Source organism: Eptesicus fuscus, chromosome 23 (assembly GCF_027574615.1).
Source record: "Eptesicus fuscus isolate TK198812 chromosome 23, DD_ASM_mEF_20220401, whole genome shotgun sequence".
Classification (NCBI taxonomy): Eukaryota; Metazoa; Chordata; class Mammalia; order Chiroptera; family Vespertilionidae; genus Eptesicus; species Eptesicus fuscus.
In genome coordinates, this window is record NC_072495.1 from 17,020,668 (window position 1) to 17,044,223 (window position 23,556).

Genomic DNA, 23,556 nt, shown 5'->3' on the forward strand with positions numbered 1-23,556 from the left:
TGCATCTCACAAAGCATATTAGGTGGTTTCACAGATGTTATTTTTACTATGATGCCTTCTAATTTGCATAACATTATTCTTCCTTATGTGTTTAATATCACATTTAAAAGAATAAAGAAAAAATGAGATATTTAGAAAAGGAATTGATATATCAAGTAATAAGATTGCAATACACTTAATTTTTTAAAATGAGGGGGTGATGGGTGTTAGTCCAACAAATCTAGTTGTGAAATGTCCCTCCAATTACAACAGGTAGACAACCCCTGGCCTCTCTAAGCTTCATTGACCCGTGGCTCTCAAGGAAGAGAAAGAAAGGTATCAGAACACCTGGGACCATTTTAAAGACACCTGCCAGGATGCTCCAGCCACCCCATTCCACTCCACCTTCTCATTCATATGCACCTTTGGCAGGTAAAGGAGCCCAGGAGGAAATGGAGCTGAGCATCTTTGTTCTTAGAATAAGCGCCTTCCATTGCTTCTGAAACCTTCCCCCCACTACACCATCCCTACTGTCGAGTGCTTTATTGGAATACTTAACAGAAAAGCAATCCCTTTCTGCCACTACCATGTATGTCTTTCTTCTCCCTCTGCTAAAAGGTACCCAGGGCCCTGGTCCTGGTCTTGGATGCTTAGAGGTTCCCATGTTGACATTTCTGCCCTCCTTGGGCATGTCTTTTGTCTTGATGTTTATCAAAGCTGTTCTTAGATGCTCTCTGGATAAATCAGGAATGTGATAGGCTATGGGAAAGGTACTTTGGAGCAACTTGACCCCCAGAGCACCCTTAGACTCAGCCAGACTACAGTCTCTCCCAGCACTGCCAAGGAGCCTCCCCCTCCACCCCCCCATTCCCATCTGTGACCTTGAGTGCTCAGCGGGCTGGAGCTCCATCACCTCTCAGTGGCATTTCACACTTACTAAGTGGGCCATAGGGGTTTTTGCATTTCCAGTTCATCTCCAAATTCTTTACTGCTACTATTTTAGGCCTCCCTACCAACTTTCACTTTGACTCACATTTTTCATCCCATTCCAGATAGCAAAACTAAGACTCAAAATGAAATTGCCTTCGGTTGCTGTAACTCCATTTCCACTACCATGTGGTCTTGGTTTGTAATAGAAACTAGAAGTGACCCCTGTTGGCTTTTTTGAGGAGTGGGGCCCCGAAGTACTTCGGAAACAAAAGGCTAGGTCTACAAGGGCTCCCGATGGCCCACCTCAACGCCGAGTATTCCAAAGGCATTTGTTCTGCTACATGCACTGATTTAGAAATTCTACAGCGAGGTTCTTTGAGGGCAGCAGTAGCTGGAGAGTATTTAAAGATTGTTTAGTCTCATGCTCATCAAGCAGATTCTATCAATCCATCCATCTGTCTATCTCTCTCCCGGAGAAAGAGAGGGGAGCTTCTCTCCTGCCCGACAGCAGTGTGGGGGTTTGGGGCATGTTCTAGTGAAAAGTCCAGGCAGAGGTAGCATCATCAGCTTCTATAATAATAAAAGTGTAATATGCTAATTAGACTGGACATCCTTCTGGACGAATCTTCTGGATGAAACCGGGGCTGTGAGGGAAGCCCAGGTCCAGGGTGCAGGAGGCAAGGCCTACTCTTGCATGAATTTTGTGCATCGGGCCTCTAGGTTTAATATAAAACCTTTCCCCAAGTTTTTTTTTATAGATGTAACAACTTCTCTCTTTTTTAAAAATATATTTTATTGATTTCAGAGAGGAAGGGAGAGGGAGAGAGAGATAGAAACATCAGTGATAAGAGAATCATTGACCGGCTGCCTCCTGCGCACCACCTACTGGAGTTCGAGCCCACAACCTGGACTGGAATCGAACCTGGGACCCTTCATTCCATAGGCTGATGCTCAATCCACTGAGCCAAACCAGCTAGGGCGCAACTTCCTCTCTTTAGAGAATCCCCTAGCTAACATAAAAAAGAACTTATTTCTTTTGGGAGAAGATAGTCTTCGAGGAAGAAATACTATGGCTAGAAACACTAACCAGGACATATATCAGCTTTTCCTCTTGAGTCTCAGAGATCTGTAAGCTGAAGGACAATAAAAAGTTTAACATGTCTCCGTGATGAAGTTCAAGTTCTTGTCAGGCAGACTCTAAAGAGAAAGTGGTTCATTAAGTGAGGTTATTACTTTATCAAAATCCAACACATGCTTCAGGGCCCAGTTCAAGTTCCAGCCTCTTCAAGATATATTTTCCTTACTCCCAGACACCACAATCACTTCTCAGAACCCTCCCACACGCACGAGATATCCATGAACCTAATTACCACACCAGTACCTGCTAGTCTCTAATTGTGACTCTTTTCCTGCGCTCTTTTTCTAGCCCTGTAGCTATTCAGTAAGTACTACTGACAGTAATGGATTCATTGGGGAAGGAAAATGTAGTCTTTGACAATTTAATTTAACATTTACTCAATCCTTCTGCTTTCCTAAAGAAAGAACCATAGAAAATTAGCTTTAGTTGACACAAGAAAGATTACCTTCTCATCTCCAATGAATTAAACTCTGGAAAAGAATAGCAGCCAAAATTCTATAGGACACTTTGGAGTATTTGAAGTATTTTCTCATGCGTGAGCTCATTTATTCTCCACGTAACCCTGTGAGGATTAAATAGGCCATTTGCTTTTCCAGACTCTTAAATTTTAGAGGAGTTATTTTCCCCCGAGTATCTCCCTTTTACAGATAGGTTAACTGAGACTTAAAGGCATTAGCCACTTGCTTAAGTTCACACAGCTGACAGAGATGTGAGGCAAACCAAGGAGTTTTGAACTTCAATCCAGCATTCTCTCTATTGCAATGAGCTGTTTCCCTGTTTGGAATGGATGAACGAGAAGTGATAGAATCCTTTCCCATGAAAATCTTTGGAGTCTTTAAGAAAACCACAAACAGCCTTATGCTTGATAACATTTAGCTACGACTCTTCCAAAGAGATGAAAATTGTTCTTGGTATCATTTGGAAAAATCTTTGAGCTTAAACGGTTTTTGGCCTGCCTGTAAAAGAATCATCAGTCCTGCCCAATATCCTAGAGGAGTTTAGAGAAAGGAAGTTTTCATGGCATGAGTCATACTTTCAATTTCTATTAAAATTCTTATATGGCCACATATGATTTCTCTCATGCTTCAGGCCTCCAGGCCTGTGCTAATTTGCATGTCTGGTTTAGATAATGTCTGAGGTACCTTCCAGTCTGAAAAGAAGCCTCTGATTCTATTATGTAAGACCATGTTCTAACTTCCAGAATTGATGGCTCTTTTTCTTCAACTCCTGGGCTCTTGCTGTGTGGATGTAGGATTTGGGGACAGAAGCATGTCATGCTCACCACCAGGCCACAAAGATGGCATGTTTAGGATGACTTCGCTGTCCACTTAAAAAATAATATAGAGAGAGCAAAATTATAGCACTAATATATATGTATTATTGATTTCAGAGAGGAAGGGAGAGGGAGAGAGAGAGAAGCATCAATGACAAGAAAGAATCATTGATTGGTTGCCTCCTGCACGCCCCCTACTGGAGATCGAGCCGGCAACCTGGGCATGTGCCCTGACCGGGAATGGAACTGTGACCTCCCTCCCAGTTCATGGTTCATAGGTCAAAACTCAACCACTGAGCCTCACCAGCTGGGCCACCTGTCCACTTTTCTCAGACTGACCCCAGAGAATTGCCTTTCCCCGAAAACCACTTCCGATTCAAATCAAAGGGCAAACATGGGAAGTGTTAGTATTTTCAGTTTCTTTATTTAAATGGCAAGCCTAAGTCAGTATACATCTAAGAACGTAGATTTGGCAATTACCCTGATTCTAGAAAAAAACGGGTGAACTCCTTAATAGACTAGGCTCATCTCACCATTTACAATCTCTCTCCCACACATCACAAAGGTACTGTCAAGTTTTTTAGCTAATTTTGTGGTCTTCCAACATACAGACATTCTTACTAGGTGAAGAACTAAGGAGAAAGGCATTAGACTTCCCAGCAGGGCACTGAGATGAAGGTAGGGCGACCCAGTCACTTTTCGTAAGAAAATTGTAACACTACGGAGAGATCTATGTTCATAACGTTGGACAGGTCAAGTCTGTGCTTAATTATTTTCAGGAAGACCCTCCCTAACCCAGTGCCACCTGCTCCCCTTCCCGTGTTTTCTTTTTTTCATAGCACTTAACACTTTTACTATTTGTTTGAATGTAAGTCCCAAAGAGCAAGGATGTTTGCCTGGACATCACTGTGTAGTAGTCCCCTCTTATCCATGGGGGGGGTATACGTTCAAAGAGCCCCCCCAGTGGGTGCCAGAAACCCCGGATAGTGAAGAACCCTACATGTACGGCTTTTTCCCTATACATAGTGTCTATGATAAAGTTTAATTTATAAATTAGGCACAGGCGGAGATTAAAAACAATAACTAATGATAAGATAGAACAATTATATAACGTACTGTAGTACAAGTTATGTGAATGTGCTCGCGCTCTCTATTTCTCTCTCTCTCTCAATATTGTAATCACCCCTTACTAGCAGTAAGTGGCTTGTTGTCATTTGTTTCATGGGACCCCTTGCTAAAGTCTTCATATAGTCTCGGTGGTTTCTTGTGCAACATATTGCTGCCAATAAAAACACACTTTCTGTTCATGGCTTCCACCCACAATCGTGATGCCTTTCCCAGCGAAGCCTTTCTCATGCTCGCTGGCTGTCACGTTTGCCATTTGAGGTGCGACAGCAAAGCGAGCAAGACTTTCTTTTTCCTTCTTCACAATTCCATGGAGATTTGTTCCTAATGTCGATATTCGCAACCTCAGCGTATCATTTCTTTCTCTTTCCTCATTAAGTGGAGAAATTTCACCTTTTTACTTAAAGAACGCACTCTACACGCACATCTGAATGGCCAGCATCCTTACTCCTGCGCTCTGGGGCCATCACTAAGTAAAATAAAGGTGACTTGAACACGAGCACTGCGTACGGGGGCAGTCCATCTGATAACCCAGAGAGCTCCTAAGTGACTAAGGGACGGGAAGAGGACACAGCGTGAAGGCGCTGGACACAGGGTGATTCAGATTATGGGCCGGACAGAGTAGGACAGTGTGAGATTTCATCACGCTACTCAGAAGGGCACACAATTTATAACTAGGAAGTGTTTATTTTCCATTTAGTGTTTTTGGACCACGGGTTACTGAAACTACAGAACATGAGACCATGGATAAAGGGGGACCGTGGTACTCACAGCCCTGAGAACAATGTCCAACACAATAGCAGACATCCAATAACATTTTGTAACGTGGAGATGTGTTGTGGGATATGAGATATCAATTGTGTCCAATAAGCTAGTGTCGGGGGAGGGGAAGGATCTCGGGGTGGGAGAGGGAAACAAAAGTGATTAAGAGCCACCCCCTCTCTTCCAAAAGATTCTCACCAAGCAAGGGAGATACGTGCACAACGAATTCCACTAGGCCTAGCCAGTTTGGCTCAGTGGGTAGAGCGTAGGCCTGTGGACTTACGAGTCACAGGTTTGATTCCGGTCAAGGGCACATACCTGGGTTGCAGGCTTAATCCCCCGTGGGGGGGGGGGGGTGTGCAGGAGGCAGCCGATCAATGATTCTCTCTCATCATTGGTGTTTCTCTCTCCCTCTCCCTTCCTCCCTGAAATCAATAAAATACATATATATTTTTTAAAAAGAATTCCACTAGAAGACTGGACAGGGCAATAAACACGAGACTCTTCCAGGTGACCCTTGACCTGTAGAACTTTGGGAGAAAGAGATGCCCAAGTTCAATTGTGGCGCAGGCACAAGACTGCATCCCTTGCCGCCAGAGAGCGTGAGAGCAACCTCACTGTGAAATGTCAGCGTGAGACGTTCAGATCAAGGCCCTGAGCAGAGTGGAGGGGGCTGAACCCAGACAGACCACCTCTCCTTGAACCGCAAGCCCTGTTTCCTAAGCGAACGGTTAGGTTTTCTTTTTTCCTTACCTGGAATCCTCTTAAGCCTGAGGCAGATCTGACCGAAGAAGTGGCCAATTTAGTTGTGTCTACATGGCCCTATAGTAGCCAGGGGTTGGGGGGGGGGGGGTGTCGGGCAAACATCCAACTAACCTAGTCAGTATGAATGGCCTTCCTGCACAAGGCTGGCTCAGAAACCCCACTTTGAGGCTCTATCCAAATAAAGAGGTCATTTAGACTTCTGTGTCACTTAGACACGGAGCCCACAAGAGAAGCAAAGTGAGAGGGAGGCCCCGGCTCAGTAGGCAGCCTGCGTGACTGCGGCGGGGCCGTGCCCGGCCGGTGCGCCACTGGACTCTCCAAACTTTTCCTCTTTCAAAACCATCCATTTCCCCCCCCCCCCCCAAGCATTTTGCTCATATGTCTTTTTGTCCTTTGCACGTGTAATATCTGAAACAGTACCTCCATTCTTCTCCACGCAGCGGGTCCGGCCTGAGCCGAGGCACTGTTTGGATTCCAGGACGAGGTCCTTGAGCAAAGGAAATCTGATCCAGGATGTTTTTTTTCCCCCTGAGTTCCAAGTTTGAAGACATTCCTCCCTAGATAGTTCCCTCCTCCTGGGGGCTCAGGGGAAGCCAAGGTCCTCTGTTGCTCTTTGTAAAATAAGATGCCACTGAGGCGAAGGCTGGGCTGCCCCTATAGGACGGGTTGAAATGAGGTGAGGACCCCGCTTCAGAGCCAGCTGCACGGGGACTTTGAGCTGACAGGGGTGCAAGGAGGATGCCAGACAAAACCTAAGCCTAATACACCAGCAGGCAGCACATACCCCGACCCCTCACTACCTTCCAGGGCGATATTCTTCAAACGGGGGCCCAGGATAACCCATTTCTTCTTTTATTAAATATATTTTATTGATTTTTTACAGAGAGGAAGAGAGAGGGATAGAGAGTTAGAAACATCGATGAGAGAGAAACATCGATCAGCTGCCTCTTGCACACCCCCTACTGGGGATGTGCCCGCAACCAAGGTACATGCCCTTGACCGGAATCGAACCTGGGACCCTTGAGTCCGCAGGCCGACGCTCTATCCACTGAGCCAAACCGGTTTCGGCCCATTTCTTCTTTTAAAAAAATATATGTGTTTACTGATTTTAGAGAGAGAGGAGGGGGAGAGGGAGAGAGAAAAATCGATGAGATGAAGGAGAAACATTGATTGGCTGCCGACCCGTACTGGGGACCAAACCCACAACCCAGGCATGCACCCTGACCGGGAATCGAACCAGAGACCTCAGTTCACAGGATGATGCTCAACCAACTGAGCCACACCTGCCAGGCTATTTCTTCTTTTATGAAAGCGAGCCACCCTTTATTCCAGTTTGGGAATCAATGGCCGGGATCACAGGAAGGGGACTGTCCTTCCTCCTCCTTATCCTTCCCCAGGCCTTCCTTGCTGAGCTTTGTATCCTCGTTTCACCACGATAAACCTCAGCAGGTGAGGTCATGTCACCTACATGTACAGTGTGCCTATTTTTAAATCGCCATGTAGCAAATGCTTGTTTCATCTTCCTTGCAACCCTAGAAAGTATTTGTTATTCATCCATTTGAGAGAAGCAGAACCTGAGGTTTCAAAAGGGGTGAGGAACCTTTTGACCAAGGTCACCCAACAGAGCAAATGGTAGAGCTGGGACCTGAACCCAGGGCGGCCTGGGTCTGAATGCCATGTCGCCACCACAGAGGCAAAGCCCCCTAGAGAGAAAGGACACCTCGGCGAGGGCGCCCTGCACCTCCCAGGGATGCTCACTGCTTATGCACCGGTTGCCTGTGCACTGTGTTTGCCGGGGGAGGCCAGGCCTGTAGGTCAGGCATCTGGGCGGTCACCGGCAGGGGTTATAGCAGAGACCATGCCTAACAAGAAGCTGGTCCCGAGTTGTGGGTTGAGAAGGTTCCAGAAGCAGAGCAGGCGTTCACAGGCCAGGGTGCACTATCAAAGGCATCATAGAGGAGAGCCTGGAGGCAAGCAGGCTGAATTGGGTTGGTGGCCAGATGGGGCCCTTAGAAGCCAGGACCACAGAGAGAGAGGGGGGGGGGGGGGGTTCTGGGGGATCATCCAGCCCAGTCCTCCACCAACAACACAGATGGTGCTCCCATGAGCAGTTCCTCCCTGAGAGCTGGGGAGGCATCTTCCGCCTGCCCGGCCTAGCGCTTTCTTAGGAAGGTCAAGGCTGTGGGTCAGCATCCTCTGTGCTAATGCCCTTCTCCATGGTCATCCTCTCTCTCTCGAGAAGGGCGGTCAGGATCTGACCAAGAGGAGCCCCGGCTCGGAGCTCCAGCAGCCGTGCCCCCTCCTGGGCTGAAAGGTCTGATTCAGAGCCCGGCTCTCCAAGGATAAACAGGGCGAGGCGCTGCCAGCCTTCTCGGCACAACCAGAAATTCGATGAGAAGGTTCAGGGAACATTCATCTTTTTCCATCAAGTAATTGAGCGGGTGGCCTTATGTCGTCAGGAGCGAAGAGAGAGGCCCTTGTGTGCGGGCGTCCCTGCCTCCAGGGCCTCCCGGTGAGGTCATGACAAAGTGGAGAGCCGCGTGTTGCCGGGACACGGGGCCTTCAGACGGTGAACCGTGGGCATCAGGGCAGAAAAATGTCTTTCCTGAGACGCTTGGCCCGACTTCTGAGGCCCGTGTGAAAGCTTCACACAGAAACTGAGCTAACACAGTTCCTGGCTCCCCCTTCCAGCTGGGGCTTCCAGAAAAAGTCAGTCTCCACGCTCAGATTTCTCTCCCCGGGAGGCTCTCCTGGAATCTAAGGGGCCATCTAGTGTCAACGTAGCCACGTCGGGCGTCCCATGATGGAGATACTGTTCGGGCCATTGTATCCAGGAGGCGGAATTCCCCACATGCGCCTGGCAGTGCCCGCATTTTCCACGACAGGGCTCTGGTCTCTGTCTGCTGTGGGCGACATTGACCTCAGGACCGCCTGAAACCACACACACTAGGCCAAGCCCTTTTGGTGACTCGTCTGGGGAATAATCACAATATTTGTCATCTACGAAGCCAGGTGGCAGCAGCCTTCACCCAAGTCACAAGTGAGTTTGTCAGACTCGGGTGTGCTTTTGTGCTGACAGAGCAGGCTGCCACCGCACCCCAGCCCGGACTGTCAGCCCTCTGCTGGTCGCCATCAGTCACACTGTGCCCTTGGCTGCTCCCTCCGCTCTGTTTCCAGAAGCCAGTTCCCAGGAAGCAGACAGCAGGCGTTGTATTCGCAGGTGGGGGCTGGCGCTGGCGCTCACTCAGGTGGCTCTGGGGACCAGCACGCCCACCAGGGGACCCCGCCACGCCTGATGACAGCCAGCCGGGGTCAGGGAGGCCTGACACAGCCACAGGTAGTGTTTGCGCAGGAACGCCAGGCGCCAGCTCAGCGCCCTGGGCCAGGCCTTTCCACGTTGGTTCTAGGCATAGTTCTGAGGACCAGAGCTGACCACACTGCTCAGTGTTCAACTTGCACAACAGTTAGTAGGAGGAAAACAGACCCTCCTTTCAACAATGACATTGAAAATGTATCAAGTTGAACGCTGGCCACTTCAATATGTGGCATCTAGTCCGTGACTTGCCTGTGGGGACAGATTTTAGCCGGTGCCTGTAGCGGATGGGCTGCTGTCCATTACGCTCAGAGGGCTCACAGGGTTAGCAGAGTCCCCTGGAGACGGCTCAGCGGGGAGAAGGAAGGGTAGGCGCCTTGAATTCTCTTCAGCCAGTGAGATAGTGAACATAAGAGGAAATGTGGATGTTTGGCAAGAAAGAAAACATGGCCCATCTATTCATTCAACAAATATCTACTGGGCACTTGCCTGGCTGGGCACTATTCTAGGTGCTTGATAATTAATGTCAGAGAACAGAAGAAAGGTATTCAGGTGGGAGATGCAGACAGTAAACAACATGAATTAATTATTGATTAAGTTCAGTGATCAATGGAAAACTAAGAAGTAGAGCATAGGAAGGGGGAAGAGGAGAGGGAAGGAGAGGAGAGGGGGAAGTTATGTGTGTTTGGTAGGGCTGGCGAACGTGTTTCTGGGTCTGAACGTCCTGTAAGTTTATAATAATGATGCAAATAATAACATGAATTGCTGACATTTTCCACGTCGGACTTGGTGCTAGGCCCTGTGCCAGGTGTTTGCTTGGATATCTCATTCAATCTGCAAGGCTGCCTGGGTTCTTAGACCTCCCGGGCAGAATGCCCGACCTTGGCTCTTGGCGTTGGCCTCCTCCGTCCTCATGCTCTGTCTCTGCAGTAGGACTTCCTCCAGAAATACTGGCTTTCATTTCAATCTTACACTTAGTGGACGTCCCCGCAAAGGCCCGAGCCCACAGAGGCATTGGTTGAACTCCTCAGTGATGAAGCTGGGGGTCCTTTGTAGATTCAGGTGCCAGTAGCAGGACTTGGCATCAAATAGTTGAGGACGAAAAAGCAATGGGAGGGAGACTTGTGGTGTTTGTTGCTCAGATGCACACACGGCTCCTAGACCCTCAGCTAGAGACACCAGCCTCCGAATGGCCATTGCTGTTGACTGCTCTGCTAGCTTTGCCGTGAAGACACAGTGCAGGCTGATTGCTGGTGGCCTCTGATTTGGTTGATATTTTTTACTCACTAGAGGACTTTTGTGTTGGTTGGGACCTCCATTGTTCCCTCAGCCAGGCTTCCCTCATCCCCCTTCCCACCCCGACCCCCATCCCAGGTGGGCCTGTGGGAGAATCATGGCCTACAGCTCTACAGCCCCAAGGCCCTGAGGCACCGCAGCCGAGATGGGCTGCCCGACACTTTCTGATAAGGCACCAACTTCAGCCTTGGCCGGGCACTTAGAGTTACAGAAGAGACCAGCCATCACCTCCCACTGTCCTTTTTGGGGATTCATCCACCCATTCTGTAACTGCTGCATGTCTGCTCTGTCCCTGGAGTTAGAATAAAAGAATGGGAAGAAAACTTGATAAGAGGGTGGGAAAGGAATAATCAAAGAACTTATGTGCATATGTGCATAGCCCATGGACACAGACAATAGTGAGGTGAAGGCCTGGGGGTGGGGAATGGGTTGGAGGGGGGTCACTGGGCAGGGGGGTTGGGAGGGGAACATGGGTAATACTTTCAACAATAAAGACCAAACAAAAGAAGTCAGTGGTAATGATAGCCATAGCCATAATTTGGGCTAAAAAAAAAATGGTTCCGAATATAACATGGCTGTCATAGAGGATGCCGTCAGTAAATGAATGAATGAGCAGAAAAACCGATTAGAAAACTTTAACACAGATCTTATCAGTTCAGTAAGTCAGGAGGCAAGTCAGGACTTCAGATAACACACACCAATTCCTGGAACTTAGTGATTTGTTTTTTTCTTTTTGCATGAATCTGTCCCTTTCTGTTCCACTTTCTGTTCTGTTCCTACTCAATTCACCTCCTTCCCCCAGGCGCTCTCCCATCCTACACACCACCACAAGCTTCGTCCTCCACCACCCCCGGTTTTCATGGCATTGCCGCCTGCCCACAACGTCTCTGGGCTTCCACTGCCTGCACCCCAAGGTCATTAAACGTGCCTACTGCCATCAACATGGCCTTGAACATGCCCTTAGCCCCCTCTTCTAGCCCTCTCTTCCTACTCGTTCCTCTACTTCAGTCCTGAAGCTGCCTCTATGGTTGTTCCCAGACATCACTTGCACATCCCATCACCCACTTCTGCCCTATGTCTGTCTGCATGGCTCACTCTCTTCTCTCCAAGGAGGTCTCGCTCAGTTCAGATGACGCCAATGACACTCTCCTTTCCCTCCTTCACCTCCAGTAGCCTTAATGTCCCCACCACTCCTTTAGTCCACTACCCATCATTCCTCACAATCATAGTTATCTTCTCATAGTCAAGTGCAAGGACAGAGAACATTTTCATATTACCTAATACCCACTCTATGGCCAAGCACTCAATACGTGGCGGAAGTCACTCCGAAGTAAATCACTGGAGGCCTACCCAACATCCCCCACCACAGAAAAATCTTCGAACCCCACCTTTCCTTTGGCTTATACCAGCTTTGCACACACTCGTCAGACCCCCGCAGGACAGCCCAAAAAAAATGCCCACGAGAGCCATCAACCTCATTCCAAGCTTGTAAACAAGTTAGGTTTTTCGTTTGCTTTCGTTCTATTTTGTTTTTAAGCAAGCAGAGGCATCTGCTTGCAGGAGGAATTGTGAAAAAAAAAAAAAAGTCAAGTAAAAATAAAAGCAGACCACGTAAATGAGTTGAGCTTTGTCTCCTTTTTGTCCCCTTCCCTGCTCTCTCTCCTCCCACCCCCACCCCCTCACTTTCTGTTTTGCTTTTCATGCCAGTTGCTAAATACTGTAGTTTCAAAACTGCACTGGCTTTTCCAGAACCAGGAGGAATGTGCATTTGCACGTGGATTTTTCCACAAGAACATTCTCCCTGACTTTCGGCTCTTCTTCGCCAGAAACAACTAGAACAGAAGATCAGATGCGCCCATCCATCTTTGCAGTTCTTACTCTAATTCGTTAGAGGCTCAGAAGAGGCGGAGGGGATGGTTTGTGTTTCACTCTGTCAGGCTGTTGTTTGATGAGGTTTGCGCTCCATTTGTGCGGATGGTTTTCATGGTTTCTTTGTTGTTCATGGAAAGACTTTGAAAGGCATAATTCTGTGTCCTCGAGCTCTTCTGCCATGCCTGCTCCGTGTCACCACGGGACTCACACCAGGAGGAAGGAAAAGGGACGTTTCCAGCCAGTTAGTGAAGCACAGCTATGGAGGCATGTGGCAGAGGGTGGGATCACAGATGTTCAAGTTCAATGGAGTAGTTCCCAGGGCGATTGGGAAGCAAGGCTCTAGTCATTTCCAGGCGAGGCATCGCTCCATCCCCTCACTTCTTGTTCCCACCCCTATTCCAGCCACACCTCCGGCCCTTTTTCTTTCTCTGTGGTCATCAGGCCTAGCCCTTTCCACTCTCAAGAGGAACACATGAGAGCCCTGGCCAGTTTGGCTCAGTAGATAGAGTGTTGGCCTGCGAACTGAAGGGTCTCAGGTTCACTTCCGGTCAAGGGCACGTACCTCAGTTGCAGGCTCGATCCCTAGCCCTGGTCGGGGCACAGGCAGGAGGCAACCAATTAATGTGTTCCTCTCACTTCGATGTTTCTTTCTGTCTCTCCCCTTCCTTTCCACTCTTTCAAAACTCAATGGAAAAATATCTTCTGGTAAGGATTAACAACAACAAAACAAAAAAAAAGAAAAAGACAAACATGAGGGCCTAGGTGAGCCTGGCGTGTGCTCACACCTCTGAGACATCATCACAGCATGGGTGTGCTGAGGAAGGGCTAGCGCCGGCCACCTGACAGGTCGTGGGCCTGGACTTTGAGACATCCTTCCCATGGAATCTTGAATCTGGACGCTGCTCATCTCTTCAGAGCTGCCATAGACATATTTTCTTTCTGTTTATATTTGCAGAAAGCTTTGTAAGACGTCTCACATATGTTTAGCATTTGATCATCACCTGTCTTAGTCCGTGGGGACTGCTCTAACAAAGTACCATAGAGTGAGTGATGTATAAACAACCGAAACTTCTTTCCCACGTGTTTGGAGGCTGGGAATCTGAGATCAGAGTGCCAACGTGATCAGCTTCTGGCCAGGACCTCTTCTGGGTTGCAGATGGCCGACTTCCTATGGCATCCTCATGAGGCAGGAAGAGGGCAAGCTAGCTCTATAGCCTCTTCTTACCAGGCCACTAATTCCATTCCTCAGGGCTCCACCCTCAGGTCCTGATTACCTCCCAAAGACCCCACCTCCTGATACCATCACATTGGGGATTGGGTATCAACTTATGAATTTGGGGGAGAACACATACATTCAGTTCATAACATTAGCCCTACCCTAGAAGGTAGATAAATCAGGTAAATTTTAAGTTTCATATTAAAGAAGGTTGAATACAGGAGTATGTTGTGCTTCATCCAAGGTCTCACGACAAGTAATGTTGGGGACAGAACTTGAACCAATCTTCTGACTTCAAATTCAAGGTTCTTCTGTTACTTTGGCTCCCAATCAGAATGTTCATGCTCCTTCCACTCACCCCACCTTTACCCCAGGGCAAGAACACACTTCTGGAATTTAGTGGTGTCTGAAAAGTGATTGCTGAATTAAATTTAATTTCTCCTGATTACTAAAAGATCATCTTCACGCAATCTTTCTGCAAAGCAGGACATGCTGATGTACAATTATTTGTTATTTTTCATTAGATCCTTCTTACGACTCAGTCAGGAGAGGAGGGTGGAGCAATAACATGAATTCTGGCCTCAACAAAAGTAAGTAAATGTCACTCTGTCTTTGGGAGGGAAACATTTTTCCAAGGATGGGGTGGCGAGCTGGGTCATGAGATAACAAAGGAGAGGAGCAAGCATTTGTGTTCCTGTTTGTTGAGTGGGCATCAAAATTACTTGCTATTTTAGGGCCTGTCAGTGATACCGGTTCCTTAAAGAGGGTTGGGGTTTTCGTTCAGAGCCTTGAGTTTGGTTTCATTGCCTTTGATTTGAGAACTGTTGAAGGCAGAAGGTTTCTCAGGACAAGGTTCTATGTGAACAAATAGTCACTGGATTTGGATTCTGTCGTTTAAGTGATGATAATGACCCTCTATGACTTTGCTGCTCAAACTGTCGAAGCTCAGTCATGTCAAGGTCACTGTCCCCGTTTCATGAGAGGTTGAGATGAAGGATAAGTTGGTGAGGAGATGGAAGGGGTCTAAGACATCAATTGGAGTTGAAGTCTGACCCAAAACCTCCCATGAACAGGGGAGAGGGAGAAGAGAAGGACTCAAACTCCTGAACCAGAATGTGTCCCCCTTGCTGCTGGTGGGGAGTAAAATATCAAGCACATGAATGGATGTTGAAGGGAATTATTTCAAGAAAGAAGTTGGGGTTACAAATGTATGCCTCAGCAATAACCAAGATCCCTTTTTAAAAATATATATTTTTATTGATTTCAGAGAGGAAGTGAGAGGGAGAGGGAGAGAGAAACATCAATGATGAGAGAGAATCATTGATTGGCCTGCCTCCTGCACGCCCCCCACTGGGGATTGAGCCCACAACCCAGGCATATGCCCTTGACCGGAATCGAACTCGGGACTTTTCAGTCCACAGGCCGGCGCTCTATCCACTGAGCCTAACCCGCTAGGGCCCAAGATCCCTTTTAATGATACGTGTGATTATCTGTTTACTCTGTGCCCAGCACCGGGCACGTTGGGGTTCACAAAGATGAGTCGGGCTCAGAGCAGCTGGGGAGGGAGCTTTCATTCTTCACTCTCCACACATCACTCTTTATCCATGAACCTGGGGCCGTCTGAGCTGGCTCTAGAGAGAGAAGCAGGATTTGGACCTGCAGTAATGGGGAAGACAGACCCTTCCAGAAGCGGGGGCCAGGGAAAGACATCAAGGCTGATGTGTCTGACAGTCAGGGAGGACTCCGGGTTCCTGGAGCTTAGCTGTGTGAAGGGAAAGAAGTCTGGGAAGGTAAGGAAGGGGGAAAGAAGGAAACCTGGAGGACAGACCTAATTCTGTAGTCAATGAGGAGTCACTAAGGTTTTTAGACAGAGAGTGCAATGGTTTAGGGAGATTAAACTGGCTAAATAGCATGTGACAGGTCTGTGGGAAGAGCGAGGAGTGGTGAAGATACCAGTCAGACTGAGCCTTAGACTGTGCAAAAAAACAGCGCAGATCTAAAACGGGCATAACAGGAATGGGAAAGGAATGGGAAGGGTGCATGGGAGATTCCAAGGAGGAAGCTCATGAAACAGTCAACACAGGAAGCAGGTGCTCTTCACTCAAACGTCGCCTTCTCTTAAAGGACCTCTCTACATTTTCTATTTTTACAATGAAACCCACAGCCCCAGTACCATTAGCCGTGCTCTCCCAGGTGTTTCTTGTTGTTTGCCACTGTCTGCACCGTCAACCTCTAAGTTCTAGCAGGAGCTGCTGCTTCCTGGCTCAACCCCTAGCATCAAGAATGGGCAGCGCACAGTAGAGTCTAGATAAATAGCTATAAAAGAAAGTGAGTTGATGAGTGAGTAGAGAGTGAGTGAGTGAGTGAATGAGTGAGTAGCTTTCTCCTCTGGAGGGCATTTGACAAGATATTTCTCTCCCCTTCGGAGGTGGCCCCGCTGACCGGATTTCCTCTTCTCTTGCTATAGGTCCTCCCCTGGCAGGAGCACAAACGATGAGTAAGAATACTGAACAGCGGCCCCAACCAGGTACCTGTCCACCATGTGTAACCCCTCCTCTGCTTCTCACGCAGCCATTGATTCCATGTGGCCACTTGAGGAGGACTTAAACAATGCGCTGTCTGTGTCATCACTTTTCCACGTAGGGTCTTTGTTTGACACCATAGCAGATCTGAGAGTCAATACCGGCACTGGAATGAGGTGGTTAAATGTCAGAGGTGAAAGGCACATTAAAGATGAAGTCTTCCAATGCCTCGTTTGGAAAAATAAAGGAACTGAGGCCCAGAGGGGCAACGTGATTTGCTAAAAGCCACAGAGCTCATTGACAAGAGCTACCCCATTCCAAGTACTCTCCAAGCCTTTCGTGTTTCACCAACCTTGCTTTCAAAAACACCTCCATCCTGTGATGGATCTACTTAACAATTTAGACAGGGAAACTTTTTAAAAAATATATATTTGTATTGATTTCAGAGAGGAAGGGAGAGGGAGAAAGAGAGATAGAAACATCAATGATGAGAGAAAATCATTGATTGGCTGCCTCATGCATGCCCCCTCCTGGGGATTAAGCCCACAACCTGGTCATGTGCCCTGACCGAGAATCGAACCATGACCTCCTGGTTCATAGGTTGACACTCAACCACTGAGCCACACCGCCTAGACAGGCAGGAGAACTTTTAAAAGCATGGAATTGGAGACTTTTAGCATTAGAAAGGAACTTAGAGACATCCAGGTCTATAAATCCTTCTTTAACATCTCAGTCTTATGATTGTCCCACCTCTACTTGAATACTTACAGCAACAGGGAGTTCACTACCTAGCTGGGCTCAATTCCACTATTTGAGCCATAGTCCCCTCCCTATAACTCATTCAAGTTTCCTAGTTTACCCTCTGGAGAAATCCTCCTCCTATTCTATATGAAGATCCCTCATATAACTGAAGGCGGCTCTTGTGCCCAACCCCAAGGCCAGCCATGTCTTCTTCATGTGACACAGCTGAGATTAAGGTTTGAATAAGCCATTTGCTTTGAGATGGGCAAACACTGTTTCCATCTCCACTGAAGACAGAGCAATAGCAAATTGACTTAGGATTCATCAGGAAAGTTTAGAAACACAAGACAGACAGGGGATTTGACATAAAAGATTTAAAGAATCCCTAACAACAACAAAAATCAGATGTGACCTACCAAAAAAATGTTTGTTGTCATACTGTGTGGATAGAAAAGGGTAAGCTAAATGGCTTTAGGGACTCTTCAAAGTTAATTTGTGGGCCCAAGTAGAAACCCAAAAATCATGTTGATTTTTTAAAAAATTGCAATTATAACCATAAAAATAGTAAAATTGCACCAAACATTTAACAACATGGTCAAGTTGTAATCAAGCTCTTTACCATGATTTCCCCTGAAAAAGGAGACAAACCTCACGTAAAACCAATATTGCAGAGTTTTTTTATAGCTAATCACATAAATGTTAAGTAAACTGAGATACAAGAACAGTCACTGTATACTTAAAATACAAATTCTGGTTAGTTTAGTGTTGACATTTCCAAGCTTAAAATCACAGAATGTTGTACTAGAAGGGAACTGAGGGATCCAGTAGCCCAACCCACTCATTTTGCTGATGAGAAAACTAATACCCAGAGATGGTCCAATGGCCTTAGTTTATAACATAGGCTGGGGCTAGAAACCCGCTGCTTGATTTGGGGGGTGTATGTTTTATGCCTCCACAGAAAAGCAGAGGTGTGTAAAGTTGTTAGTAACAGGTAGAGCTATTAAAGACCACTAACCGTTGGATCTTCAAGCCCATTTAATAAACTATGTTCACCTTATTCGTTTTGATGAAATATATAGCCAGCTCCTTTCCAAATGGTTTCATTACTCTGTTTTAGATAATAACAGCATTATCTACAAACTTTAGACACCAAATATGAAAAAAATATAATGCTGTTACTATTCCATGTTGTTTCTATAAATACTGGGGTGAATCTCAACTGTGATCAAGATCTTTGGGGTCTGCAAAAAAAAAAAAAAACCCAAAAAATCAAAAACAGTCAAGTTTTCTGAAATCAGACTTTCCTATGATATTGAAATAAAAGTACAAACCCTTGATGTATTCTTATTGTTAATGCTGTTATTCTTATATTTTTAATAACAGTGAAGCAAATCTCCTTTTTTGTTTCCTTAGATCCATATCAGATCCTGGGCCCAACCAGCAGTCGCCTAGCCAACCCCGGTGAGTTGACTTTGACCTGCAGGATTTTCTTTCTAGAATGTTCCATAGCTATGTGAGATCACAGAGACCTCTGTCCGAAGTTCAGACACCTGACTGGGGAGTGTAACATGTACTTCTTTCCTTGAAACATTCAGCACCGGTTTCTCTAGTGTACCAGTGAGGTCAAGGTGTGTTATTTGGTGGCAATAGTGTCCATTAGCCAAGGATGTTTCTAGAAAGCAAGCGTGTTATCACTGCACACCTGCACTGAGCCTTAGCTTAGTTATAAGTGGCACAGGGAAAGGTTTCAGGAGGGAAAGACAGGGTGGGAGGACACAAAGCCACTGGGCTCTCAGTTACCTCCCTCCTGTGAGGTACAAGTGAATAAATATTCCAAAGGTGTTTTATTCTTTTTAAAAAATATATTTTTTTATTGATTTCAGAAAGGAAGGGAGAGGGAGAGAGAGAGAGATAGAAACATCAATGATGAGAAAGAATCATTGATCAGCTGCCTCCTGCACACCCCCTACTGGGGATGGAGCCCACAACCTGGGCATGTGCCCTTGACCAGGAATGGAACCATGACCTCCTGATCCATAGGTCATTGCTCAACCACTGAACCACACGGGCCCAGCCAAACATGTTTTATTCTTGATTTTAGAAAGCGTTGCAAGCTATCTGGCCTTATAGAAGAGGTGTGTCCCTAAAAAGCTGTAGATGAAGTAAAGTTGAAAATGTATTTTAAGGGTTTGTTATAAAAAGAATAACTCTAAAGTGAGTTCTAAATCAAGACTGCCGAGCATGTGAGCTGATAATAGGCTGTCCTGGTGCAGGAGTGAGGCCCGCACCCTCCCAGCTGTGCGCACTGACACTGCGGTGCCTCCAGGCCCAGTCTTCGGTGCCTGGCCCTTTCTGCCCAGGGAACAAGAAGCCAGCCAGCTCCTTCTCCTGTCACTTTTCTCTCGGCCCAGGCTCTTCTCTGTAGAACTTAGATGGGAGCTGGGCACTAGTGGCTGCTGAGGAGCATCCTGTCAGCTTGATGCCTGTGCCACACCTTCTGCCTGTGACTGACAGCAGCCTCCTGGCCCACACTCTTCCACTCCATCACTGAATATGAGAGCTGGCCAGTGACTCAGGCCTTTACAGAAGAAATTCCAAACTCTTGCCCAAAGGAGTGACTGTGGTTTGCCCCAAATCACCCAGCTAGCTCTGGGCCATCCAGCACCTCATTACCCACAGTGCATTTCACCAGGCCTTGGGGCCCATTGTTTTAAGATCTAACTATGCTTATAATGCCAATCTCAGCAGCAAATGATAAAGCAAATCAACACTGAAAAGAATGGGCTGCCAAGTCAATCCTGAATGTAAAAGGAAATACCGATGTGTTTTGTTTTGTTTTGTTTTGTTTTGTTTTGTTTTACAAAGGGTGAGGGAATCCTTGCATTTAGGGGATTGGATTCTGAAATGTTCTGTTTTCCCGTTGTCTCACCACCTGCAGGAAGCGGGCAGATCCAGCTTTGGCAATTCCTCCTTGAGCTACTCTCCGACAGTGCCAACGCCAGCTGCATCACCTGGGAGGGGACCAACGGCGAGTTCAAAATGACGGACCCCGACGAGGTGGCCAGGCGCTGGGGGGAGCGGAAAAGCAAGCCCAACATGAATTATGACAAGCTGAGCCGGGCCCTCCGATACTACTATGATAAAAACATTATGACCAAGGTGCATGGCAAAAGGTATGCCTACAAATTTGACTTCCATGGCATTGCCCAGGCACTGCAGCCACATCCAACTGAGTCGTCCATGTACAAGTACCCTTCTGATATCTCCTACATGCCTTCCTACCACGCCCATCAACAGAAGGTGAACTTTGTCCCGCCCCACCCGTCCTCCATGCCCGTCACTTCCTCCAGCTTCTTTGGAGCAGCCTCACAATACTGGACCTCCCCCACGGGCGGAATCTACCCCAACCCCAATGTCCCCCGCCATCCTAACACCCACGTGCCCTCACACTTAGGCAGCTACTACTAGAAGCTTAATCATCGGTGGTCTTCTAGCTGAAGCCCATCCCTCACACTCCCCGGAATACTTTGGACTCTAAAGGACATACATGGCCTTGAAGAGAAAACAAAACTGGATGTTCTTTCTTGTTGGATAGAACCTTTGTATTTGTTCTTTAAGAAAACAATCCTTTTTTTTTTATTTTATGTTGCTTCCTCTACCTTGAACAAAGAGATGGGTAATTCCATGGGCCAGTAGGCTAATGTGTATTCTCAATCTCCTATCATCTTCTGAATGGAATATTTAGATTACTGGAATGGTTGTATCATGGTTCTATGAAAGAAACTGTAAATTGTCTTTTATTATTTTTATGACCAAAGCAGTTTCTTATCCACACACGGGTCTTATCATGGATCTCGTAGGGTTCTCTATGCTAAGGATTCGTGGACTTAACCAGTTAGGCTCTGGTTTGAGACTTAGTGAAAATAGAGGCAGGAAGCTTATAACCTTGTTTTAGGGAGACCTAACTCAGTGGATAGCAACTGGAACATTGGTTGTAAGGCCAGTGAAGTTTTCACCCAACTGGAATTTTAAGAAAGAAGATGTGTGTGTATTTAAGAAGCCATGGGCATTGAACAATTCCTCTCAATGGGCAATATGTACTAGGCTGATCATTTTCTCTAGAAATACTCAAGATATTAACTAAGAAATGTTCATGCAAGCGCAGACATTCCTGAAAGACAGAGAAATAAATAACTATTTTTTTTTTTTTTTTTAGATAGTGACAGTGAGTCCCAGAACTTTGAAAAGTCTTAGGGATTTCTAAACACAAACAGATCCGCAGGCGCTGTGCGCTTGTCAGACCGTCAGTCCAGGGTCACCCAATCAGAAGGCAACTTACTGTATAAATTATGCAGAGTTATTTTCCTATATCTCACAGTATTAAAAAATAAATAATTAAAAAATTAAAAAGAATAAGTAAACGAGTTGACCTCGGTCACAAAGGCAATTTTACTATCAAATCAGTCGGTGTTATTTTTTTAAATGTAATTTGTACATCTTTTGTCAATCTGTACATTTGGTCTGTTTGTACGTTTTTATAGCTGGTTTTTTTTTTTTTTTAATAAAAAAGCATAATGTGACTATTGCTGAAAAGGAAGCAGACATTTAAGTCACTGACTTGCTAGAAAGAGAAGCACTGGTTGTAGTTATTTAACAGGTGTGCACACGTTACCCAAGGAGAGCCATTGAAACCTTGATGCTTTGGACATGTTTGTACATACCGTCCTGTCCTGCAATCACTGCAACTTTGAAAGGAACAAGCAGACGTTCCCTTGTGGGCACAAGGGATTTTCCCGCCCTATATATGCAATATATTTTCTAGATATTAAAATATATATAATTTTGCAGGTAATCGTTGACTTTTGTAAACTATGTTAAGCTGACAACTGTCCATGAAGACTATGTTGTAAAATAAACTAAATAAATTGTGCCTTCTTCTCTCAGACCTGAGGATGCCGTCTTCTTATTGACTCCCTCCCCTAGGCCAAGGGTCCATCCTGGGCCAACCTGTTTGCTTTGTTCCAGTTCTCGGACACAGATTGTCTATGGCCTTGACTGTCATCCTATAGACCTCTTTTCGGCTGGAGGAAGATTGAAATGACGTTAAAAAGAAATCTCTGCAAACATCATCAGCCATGTGAAGGTTCATTTTAAGTATTCAGTTGACTGGGCCACAGGGTGCCTTGATGAAACATTATTTCTGGGTATGACCCTGTCCATTAGACTTCATTCTATTGCATCCACCACGCTCCTCAAACCCAAGTGGCCAACCCCCCCCCCCCTCCCGATACTCCAACAGAGAATCAGAAGGCCCAGCTTCTAGCCTGTTCCATGCTTCTATGTCTCTGGATCTATTTTGTTCAATAGTTTATTTTTGTTCATTAGATTCCACATATGAGTGAAAAAGGGGACATATTGTAATACTTTTAACAATAAAGATTAAAAAAAGAAAGATGGCCCAGCTTCCTCTGGTCCCATGCCAGGAATTTATATGGCCCATGCAGATTTGTAAGATCCTTTTTCTTCCCAAGGCAAAAACTTTCTTCAAAGTGCTTCACTGTTAGGTAACTTGTTTTCAATTTCTCTTTTTTATAATGGGGGGGGGTGGGGAGGGGATGAGGCTTGGAAAGTCCTTGATGTGAGGAATGAGACCCATAGTGTTGGTAACCCTATGAGCTTCCCTTGGTAACACTGAGTATCTTCTAGACAACAGGTCTACCCAGGCAGAATGAGACGTGCTCCAGAACTTTGCTCTCCAATATGTTTAACTTGCACCCTGCCATTAAAAAATGTGTTAGGTCGGCGTGGCTCGGTGGGTGAGCATCGACCTATGAACCAGGAAGTCACGGTTTGATTCCCAGTCAGGGCACATGCCCGGGTTGTGGGCTCAATCGCCAGTGGAGGGCGTTCAGGAGGCAGCCAGTCAATGATTCTCTCTCATTATTGATGTTTCTGTCTCTCTCTCTCCCTCTCCCTTCCTCTTTGAAATCAATAAAAAGATATTAGAAATAAAAAGAAGCTATTCCACTCGCTAACAGGACCAACACACCATTTTTTTCCTTAAAGGCATTTGGCGGAGGAAGGAGTGGCAATGCCCAGGTTTAAGGTTGACTGGCTTACTGGAGGCATCCGGCTGGCTGGTCACAGAGGACAAGCAGGATCTTGTCCTCCGGCTTCTGGCTCAGTGTTTCCCCCACTCCAGCGTTCTGCACCTACGCCATGACGTTTATTTGTTCTAACAAACAGTGCGAGCCAAGGAGAGAGAAGCGTGGCACAGCTGTGGGCCGTTCTCCTGGAAACCAGTCTTCTCCACAGTTGACAGCCCTTTGGAGCAGGAGGTCATATTTTTTAGCATAAAAAAAAACAAAAAACATTAAGGACGCTCTGTTTTCAATATCTGCTGTTTTGAGACATGTTTATTCGTCAGTGACCACCAGAAATGTAATAACACCTAAACTAATCGTTGTTTTGTTTAAGCAAGAATATCTCCATGCAATTGAACAATGAATCAGATGTGTATGTAGTCCTGTGGCCGGCAAACTGCGGCTCGCGAGCCACATGCGGCTCTTTGACCGCTTGAGTGTGGCTCTTCCACAAAATACCACGGCCTGGGCGACTCTAGTT

The 23,556-nt window shown here is 46.4% G+C and overlaps 1 protein-coding gene across 3 annotated transcripts in view; it reads left to right on the forward strand.

The window, feature by feature from the left end:
• The window catches only part of FLI1 (Fli-1 proto-oncogene, ETS transcription factor), a 119,568-nt gene extending 96,545 nt beyond the window's left edge, over nucleotides 1-23,023 (forward strand). Inside the window, exons 6-11 of one of the 3 annotated variants that reach the window (XM_054712656.1) lie at nucleotides 14,194-14,259; nucleotides 16,137-16,196; nucleotides 18,346-18,393; nucleotides 19,871-20,105; nucleotides 21,916-22,069; nucleotides 22,999-23,023. In XM_054712656.1, the coding sequence (XP_054568631.1) occupies nucleotides 14,194-14,259; nucleotides 16,137-16,196; nucleotides 18,346-18,393; nucleotides 19,871-20,105; nucleotides 21,916-22,033 (527 nt within the window). In that variant the 3' untranslated portion in view covers nucleotides 22,034-22,069; nucleotides 22,999-23,023. Of the gene's footprint in view, nucleotides 1-14,193; nucleotides 14,260-16,136; nucleotides 16,197-18,345; nucleotides 18,394-19,870; nucleotides 21,883-21,915; nucleotides 22,228-22,998 lie in introns of those variants that run through there. The other 2 variants (XM_054712655.1, XM_008142550.3) reach the window with 2 other exon arrangements.
• Nucleotides 23,024-23,556: the final 533 nt, after the last annotated feature.